The 9,287-nt window shown below is 45.2% G+C and overlaps 1 protein-coding gene across 1 annotated transcript; it reads left to right on the top strand.

Moving 5' to 3' along the window:
* Positions 1-765: 765 nt before the first annotated feature.
* On the top strand, positions 766-2,396 carry LOC113007343 (olfactory receptor 6N2-like). Its single transcript, XM_026143790.2, has one exon. It carries the CDS (start codon positions 1,437-1,439, stop codon positions 2,394-2,396), a length of 960 nt encoding a protein of 319 aa, XP_025999575.1. The 5' UTR covers positions 766-1,436.
* Positions 2,397-9,287: the final 6,891 nt, after the last annotated feature.

The following is a 9,287-nucleotide window of genomic DNA, read 5'->3' on the forward strand; positions in this document are numbered from 1 at the left end:
AACAAATCAATTCAGTTAGTTGATCACTGGTAATTGTTATACTATATCAAATTTTTGAGAAAGTTATCAAAGATTTTTGTGGTTTGCAAGTTTTGTTGCTGGACGGAATTTGACTGCACTGAGTCTTTTAGACTCAGATGCAAAGAGCGGCTCTTAGTTTTTTGTAATGTGAAGAACAGGGAAAAGGCTTTGTCCAGAGAGTGAAATTCCCACTGAGCTGTTGACACAATAAAGCCCATGTAAGAAGTTCCAGGTACACCTTCCCTTTCAGTTGTTATCTGTCACTATTGTGGTGTGGTCATGCAACAATAACAGTTTTTCCACTGGAGAAAATCTGTGCAGCAGCATCCCAGACAACAACTTCTATATGTTCTGCCAGGTTCATGTGACCACAGGGCCCACGCCACTGTCTGACAGATAAGTTGCTGTTATGAGTCTTTCACATTGTTCAATGCCACTAGCAGTCAGAAGGGAATAACATGAAATGGAAATCTCAAAGATAACCACGGTTCTTTGTAACTTCAGACATCTGTGACAAAGTTGAGTGGATTGTTGCTTTGCTTTTTTGTGGCAAAAGCCCACACCAAAAGCCCACACCTTTCTGCTAACTTTTTCAAGTGTTCCCCTCTCCACAGTAAAAAATGTAAGAAATATAATTCTCCTAAAATGCATTAATTATTGTTTTCTTTCCACATTGCACTGTGGTTCACAATCTGATATCATATATTATAATCTGATATCATGATTTGTCTCTTTCCACTACAAGACACTTGCTTTATCCAAAACACAGTCATATTCAAAGTAATCCCAAATTGGACTCTGGCGCTTTCTCCCGACTTTTCCTGACATGATTCTGCGCGTGGACGGAGCAGCAACACAGACGACTAGAGTAACGTACTGCCACCTGCTGGCATAATTAGACAGCAAGGAAAAAATCTGGAAACTAAACTTCATTTTCACCCTTGACTATTGTATGACACGCACACATCAATGAAAACTAAACACACTTTTGCTATAAATTCAGTTACTTTTAGTTAGTTTTGTGAACACTCATTACAGTTTTAGTTAGTTTTCCTTTTTTTGTTTTTACTTTTATTTCCGTTAACGAAAATGTTTTTTCACTTCTAGTTTTCATTATTACGTTAGTTTTTGTTAACAATAATAACCTTGGTATGATGTATGATGACAGATCATACAGACAAAAATATCAACTGATAAAGTTTGGTGAAATTGTTTACATGTTCTTGAAGAACTTAATGAGTCCCATTGAGAATGGGAAGTTGTCTGATAAAACAAAGCCACAGAGCCAATTACTTCTTAGTTCGGTGCTGGAAAAGCATTACTACAATACATTAAGACTTGTCTTTTCATTTGTTTTTTAATGAATACCATTTATGTCATCTAGTTGTATAGTAAATAACATTTTTTCTCATTGAATGGATGTGGAATTAAATGTAACATTGTTAACTCTAGGTGGGTTTGCAGAATTGCACAAATACAGGTATCTCTATTTTGTGATCATATTTACACTTTATATTCTGATACTCTGCTTTAATTCCACTATAGTTTTCCTTATCTGGACTCACGAAAACCTTCACGAGCCAATGTACATATTTATTGCAGCTTTGTTAATCAACTCTGTTCTTTACAGCATGATTATCTATCCAAAGCTCTTATCTGATGTTTTGTCTGAAAAACAGATGATATCATATCCACTCTGTCTTTTCCAAGGTTTATCATATTGCACCTCGGTTGGTTCAGAATTTTTACTGTTGGCAGCAATGGCATATGACAGGTATGTGTCTATATGTAAACCCCTGCAATATCCAGTTATTATGAATAGAATAACTATATATGTATGTCTGATTTTAGCTTGGCTTATACCTGCTTTTGAAACCTCAGTGCTGGGTGTGTTGTATTCGAATGTCAAACTCTGTAGCTTTACCCTGACAGGAATTTTTTGTAACACTTCAGTTTACAAGCTTCAGTGTGTGCCCTCGGTCGCAATATCTATATATAGTATGGTCATGTTGATAAACATTGCCCTTCTACCTTTGCTTTTCATACTTTTTACATACATCAGGATTCTTAGAATATCTTACCATTGTTGTAGAGAAGTGAGGAAAAAAGCTGTAAAGACATGTTTACCCCACCTGCTGGTGTTAACCAACTTTTCCTGTTTTATTTTCTTTGATATAATTATAGTTCGACTGGATTCTGATCTATCCAAAACTCTTCGTTTGACATTGACGTTTCAGTCAATTTTATTCCATCCTCTTTTAAATCCAATCATATATGGACTCAAAATGAATGAAATTTTCAAACATATCAAAATATTGTTGTCAAGTTTAATAACACTGGTATTACTGCCCTATTATCAAATGTATGGCATATAATTTGAAATTGTAATGCAAACTAGATAATGGAGTACCTTTTCTCCGATTTTCCATACTAGACAGAGGAAAAGAGATCAAATTTATAGAAATGTCATGACATTTATGTAAATGTTGATTTCTGTTCTTCTATTGATGACAACATAATGGTCATAAAACAAAGACAAACAATTTCTTAAACTGTTTCTGGTAATGTTTAAATTCTAAACAGCTTATATGCCTGCATTTCACATTTTCCCTTCTATATTGTCATAGATTATTATTTACTATTGTATATTCACATAAAAATAATTTAGCAGAATGAATCAATTAGTAGTCTCTCTTTGATGCTGACAAACTGTCAAGGGTAGTGTCGTGGATGAGAGGAGGAGGACCCAAACGCTGGACTCGCAGGCAGGTAGGTGAAGGTGGATGTTTATTGCCGAAGGAATGAGCAAGCAGTACAGAGGGAGGAAATGGCTGGCTGGCTGACTGAATGAATGAACTAAGGACTGACTGACTGACTGACTGACTGGACATACAGACGACATCAGACATACATCATTAACATCAATGACACGACAGAGAACTGGTGAAACCGAGGAACTTAAATACACAGGTGGATGATGACAATGATTGGAAACAGGTGAGTACAGGGCTGAACATAATCTGACTAATGACACGGGAGACAAGCTGACACGGGAAAAAACAGGAAGTGAGAACATTAATGTGGTGAACCAAACTGAACATGAACAAACTGAAATCACTGGGTCAACGACCCAGGAACCCTGACAGTACCCCCCCCTCCAAAGGCCGGCACCCGACGGCCAAAAGAGAAAGAAAAAAAACCAGAACAGGGCGGGCGGAGGGGGCCCAGGACGGAGGGACGGAGTCCACACCAAGACAGTTCAGGTGGGCGCCCCCGTGGCCGAGACGAGACAGTTCAGGTGGGCGTCCACGCAGCCCGTGGCCGAGACGAGACAGTTCGGGGGGCCGACCGTGCGGAAGGCGACGGCGGCGACGTGGACATAGTTCGGGGGGCCGGCCGCGCGGAAGGCGACGGCGGCCACTCAGGCGAAGGCGGTCCGGGGGCCGGCCGCGCGGAAGGCGACGGCGGCCACTCAGGCGAAGAGGGTCCGGGGGCCGCCCACGACGGCGATGGCGCCCGGCCAGTGGCTCAGCCAGCGGTCTAGAAAACGGCCGTTTAGCTGCTGGACCAGGCGAGGCTGAAGGCTCTGAGGCTGAAGGCTCTAAGGCTGAAGGCTCTGAGGCTGAAGGCTCTGAGGCTGCAGCAGACGAAGGCTCTGAGGCTGCAGCAGACGAAGGCTCTGAGGCTGCAGCAGACGAAGGCTCTGAGGCTGCAGCAGACGAAGGCTCTGAGGCTGCAGCAGACGAAGGCACTGAGGCTGCAGCAGACGAAGGCTCTGAGGCTGCAGCAGACGAAGGCTCTGAGGCTGCAGCAGACGAAGGCTCTGAGGCTGCAGCAGACGAAGGCTCTGAGGCGGCAGCAGACGAAGGCTCTGAGGCGGCAGCAGACGAAGGCTCTGAGGCGGCAGCAGACGAAGGCTCTGAGGCTGCAGCAGACGAAGGCTCTGAGGCTGCAGCAGACGAAGGCTCTGAGGCTGCAGCAGACGAAGGCTCTGAGGCTGCAGCAGACGAAGGCTCTGAGGCTGCAGCAGACGAAGGCTCTGAGGCTGCAGCAGACGAAGGCTCTGAGGCGGCAGCAGACGAAGGCTCTGAGGCGGCAGCAGACGAAGGCTCTGAGGCGGCAGCAGACGAAGGCTCTGAGGCGGCCGCAGACGAAGGCTCTGAGGCTGCCGCAGACGAAGGCTCTGAGGCGGCCGCAGACGAAGGCTCTGAGGCTGCCGCAGACGAAGGCTCTGAGGCTGCCGCAGACGAAGGCTCTGAGGCTGAGGCCGGGCCGGGCGTGGGTGCAGCTGAGGCCGGGCCGGGCGTGGGTGCAGCTGAGGCCGGGCCGGGCGTGGGTGCAGCTGAGGCCGGGCCGGGCGTGGGTGCAGCTGAGGCAGAGGCCGGGCCGGGCGATGCAGGCGCGGAGGCCCCTGGCCGGAGACAGGCAGGGCCAGTAGGCGCGGAGGCCCCTGGCTGAGGAGCGGCCGGGCCAGTGGGTGCGGAAACCCCTGGCTGAGGAGCGGCCGGGCCAGCGGGTGTGGAAACCCCTGGCTGAGGAGCAGGAAGGCTCACAGCTGGCTCTGGGTGCTGTGGCTGCAGGTCCGGGAACTGGACGGGATGGTGGACAGGTGACTGGGAAACAGGAGGCGACTGGACTACAGGGCACTGGGCGGCAGACTGGACTACAGAAGAGTGGAGGACAGGTGGAGACTGGACTACAGGTGACTGGAGGACAGGTGGAGACTGGACTACAGGTGACTGGAGGACAGGTGGAGACTGAGCTACAGGTGACTGGAGGACAGGTGGAGACTGAGCTACAGGTGACTGGAGGACAGGTGGAGACTGAGCTACGGGTGACTGGAGGACAGGTGGAGACTGAGCTACAGGTGACTGGAGGACAGGTGGAGACTGAGCTACAGGTGGCTGGACTGACTGGAGGGCAGCAGGAGACTGGACAGCAGGTGAGGGAACCGATTGGACTAAGGAGACTGACGGATAAACAGAGGCCGGTGAGGCTAATGGCTGAGCTAAAGAGTGAGCTAGTGACGGAGATAACATTACGGCTTGGGCTCGTAAGGCTGGTGCCTGGGCAGGGGACAGTTCAGCTAGTCTAACCAGTGATACTGCGAGGGCGTGAAAAGCTGGATCAGGAGGTGGATGAAAGGGTGAAGTAGTAGGTGGACCAGTTAGCTCTTCCAAGCCTCCAGGGAGGTCAAGCTGGGTTCTGGCTGCCCTCAGCTTGGGCGCTGGGACAGGCACAGAAGGTGGCTGGACACCAGTCACCCCCACCCGAGAAACAGGAGCGGGTGTGGAGGTAGACTGGGTCGCAGCTGCCCTCCTCCTGGGAGCTGGCACTGGAGTGGGTGTAGGCTGACTGATAGGAGTGGAAATAACGACTGGGTGAGCGACACTGACAGGTCTATCGGGTTGTATTCTGGTCCTTCTGCCACCACTATTTACAGTTTTTGACTGAACAGTCTTTGGGGAGCCAGAGCAGAAAAAATCTTCCCAGTCCACATCATCCTCAAGGAGGGAAACTCCCCATGAATCAGAAAAGAGTCTGTTGTGTGTTTTAAGTGGATAATCAGATGAGGGGTGTGGAAAACAGTCACTGGAACTCACCACCGGGAGTTGCTGAACAGAGTCCGTTTTATGGCGGCGTGTGCGCCGCTTTCCCCGGGAAGAGGAAGCGGGCCGGGTAAATGGCTGAGCCGCTGGCGCGGTAGCCTCCGCTGAGCCGAGATGGGAGGTGTAGCCGCTGTGCCGTGGCGAGGCGGAAAGGCTGGAGAGTGAAAAGGCTGGCGGGCGAGCGAGGAGCGAAGCGGCGGGAGAGCGAGCGGCCGAAGCTTGGGCTGTGACGCCCACTCTCCGCAGCGAATGCTCCAGTGCAGCTGAGGCAGCAGGTGGGGGAACGTGGCGTCTCCGAGGCCCGCCCAGAGCCAGGCGAGTCCCCTCGAAGACGTGCTCTCTCTCCGCGAAGAGCCGCTGTTTTCCCCGAAGCCCCTCCGTCCAGCGAAGGAGCGCTGCCTCCTGCCGCTCGAAAAGTTCAGGGTCCGCTGGGTCCACAACGCGGGGTCGTGTCATTCTGTCAAGGGTAGTGTCGTGGATGAGAGGAGGAGGACCCAAACGCTGGACTCGCAGGCAGGTAGGTGAAGGTGGATGTTTATTGCCGAAGGAATGAGCAAGCAGTACAGAGGGAGGAAATGGCTGGCTGGCTGACTGAATGAATGAACTAAGGACTGACTGACTGACTGACTGACTGGACATACAGACGACATCAGACATACATCATTAACATCAATGACACGACAGAGAACTGGTGAAACCGAGGAACTTAAATACACAGGTGGATGATGACAATGATTGGAAACAGGTGAGTACAGGGCTGAACATAATCTGACTAATGACACGGGAGACAAGCTGACACGGGAAAAAACAGGAAGTGAGAACATTAATGTGGTGAACCAAACTGAACATGAACAAACTGAAATCACTGGGTCAACGACCCAGGAACCCTGACACAAACATGTGAATATTCATCACAGTGTCTTCTATTTTCTCAGTTATATATATTTATGCAGCTAAATAAGCTAATTAAAATTTACACTTCTCTGGGTAAAAAATTTGATTTTTCTGTTGATCCTATCATCAGAACATTTTGAAGCCTTTAATTTGTCCATCTATCCATTTGGTGTATCTCTTCATGTAATGTGGTAGGTATTTGTAGAGAAAGGATAGACAGTCACTGACACACGCTCACGTTGTGGCTTGTGATGGTCGACGGCTGACCACATGACCAATTGCAAAGTCACCTCCATCAGCTACATGAAGTTTACAATACTTTAAAAAAAAAAAAATAATAATTTTTTTTAACCCTTTGACTGCCTCACCAAGAAAAATACAATGAAAAAATTATTTGTTCATATTTTCTATTCCTTTAGGTCAATAATGATCACAATTAAAAAAAAAAAATTATACACACCTTATAGTTTTTTAAATATTACCCTCTACCAAACGGTTGAGATGTCTCTCTATGGTACAACTACATAAAGTTCTACAGACATAACTAGTAGAAAAAAGTAAAGGTTATACTCATTTTGCAAAACAATAACTACCCAATTTTGTGTTTGACCCACTTTATTGTGGTAGTAAAACATCAAACATTGTTGGATTCCATTTCAACAGTGGGCGTTATAATAACAAACCACAAAATGTATAAAACACAAAAATATTGTAAATTTGATCAAAAACTTGATCTGCAATTACCGAAAATTCATAAACATACAAATTCACTTTTGACCTGTTGTTAACATAAACTTTTCACTGTAGTGTTGGAAGAGCACTAACATTTTTTATTTTATCTTCCAGAAAATTCTGGTGGTATATTATATACCATTGCCATTTTGCACTGAAAAATTTGAGAACACACTGAAACAGTTCTGGCTCTTTTCTTTTGCCGTTCATGCAACTTCACCAATACCCCTTGATGATTAGATCTTCTGGTGGTACACTGCAAAGCATTCCTGACTGGCATTCAAGCACAAGAAAACATTGGATTTTTGGCATTTCCATCTTGAGACGCCCTTTGGACAGTAATTGCATCGGCCTTGCTTGTCACAGTGAAGTGGCCAATGCCCAAAGCTGTCATATCGCACATCTGGCTGTGGTTTCTTTGGTGGTGGTGAAGAGCTGGATGATGGTCGGCCAACTTTGGATGCTGGCTTGTTGACTTGTTTCAAGCTATGCGCAACTGCCAGGCAGAATCTTTTGAGTGTGATTGGTTTCTGGTTTAGTTGTCCACATTCCCTCTTGTAGACCAGCCAGGAATTTGCAATGGACAGATCAAGCATGTAACCAAAGAGTGGCAGGTACCATCTTGTAGACTTGGCTGGGGTCTTGTACAGGTGTACCAGCATGTCAGAGAGATCTATCACTCCCATATGCTCATTGTATGCAGGGATGAGTGATGGACATGGGATCATAACTTTCGCCTTGGACTCTTTGCTCCAGCGTTTGACAGTTGAAAGTGGCATGATCCCAGAAGCATTACTTAGCAGGTTCACACATTTGTTGTCAAACCATTTAACTGCGATCACACCTTCAGCAGACCTGTAGTCAAAAGCTCCACGCCCTCTCTTCATCAGCTCTTTGTCTGTCATCAAAGTGGCTCCACCTGTGCGATTTGGTCGAACAGTGCCAATGCAAATCCAAATTTAAACATGTCATATTTACATGTATAGATCATTAAATTATTTATATTCAATAGTAAATAGTCAATTTCATATGTTAAAACAACAGTTCTAAACATTAGCTAAGTTTTGCTACTCTTACCATCAATTGACAAATCAACCGTTTGGTTGAGCATGTTTTTAAAAAAATATTATGGATTTATTACAGCTATTTTCTGGTATCAAATGACATAATCATGTTCAGTAAAGACTCTGAGATGTTTATACTGAAGAAAAATGTACTTACCTTTAAAATTTTTAGCCAAAACAGTCCATGTGTCCAGAGTGATTTTTTGCTTTCTGATTTCCTGGTTGGAGGGTGGCAGATGAGGCCTGCCATATCCTGACACAGTGCCATCTAGTGTTTTTTTTTTTAGGATAACATAACTCAACCAAGTGGTAGAGATGGCTCAATAAGGTTGAGTTAAGCTAAGTACTCCAGTTCATTATATATAGTCTCTCAAAATATGCTAAACCAAATGGTTGAGCAGGCAGTCAAATTCTTTTGAACTTTCCATAACTCATTATTTATAAACATAATATAGTGTATTGTATAGTGTAATGTGTAAATTCAATGCTAATTTCTAACTCTGTTAAATTTACTAAATTCTGTTTTCATGAAGACCTGGATGCTAAATGTAATTGTGACACTTTGTAAAACAGAAATGGTAAAATGGTAAATGGCCTGTATTTATATAGTATTTAGTATTTTAGTATTTATTTATTTATTGTCATTGTCAAGAACAATGAAATTGCGTTTGGGGCTTCCATACAACCCAAAAAAAGAAGAAAATAATAAATACCCCTTAAAACCCAAGTGTACATATTTAACCCAGTGTGACTCCAATGCAATAAGACAATCCTTAGCAATAATGTTCGTAGAAATTCAGACAAAGACCTGAGAAACATGACAAAATACAACAATGCAACCCATTCAATATTATTGTACTGTGAGATATGATATCAGATATGATAGTTATCTATTTAAGAAAGAGGGGAGGGGGGGGGCAGGAGGGGGAAGAGAATAAAGATATGATGCACCAATGCAGACCAGTTC

Source organism: Astatotilapia calliptera, chromosome 16, assembly GCF_964374335.1.
Source record: "Astatotilapia calliptera chromosome 16, fAstCal68.1, whole genome shotgun sequence".
Classification (NCBI taxonomy): Eukaryota; Metazoa; Chordata; class Actinopteri; order Cichliformes; family Cichlidae; genus Astatotilapia; species Astatotilapia calliptera.

What these genes read in the sequence shown, in the direction of transcription:
- LOC113007343 (XM_026143790.2), top strand. Translation starts at nt 1,437, where the DNA reads ATGGATGTGGAATTAAATGTAACATTGTTAACTCTAGGTGGGTTTGCA.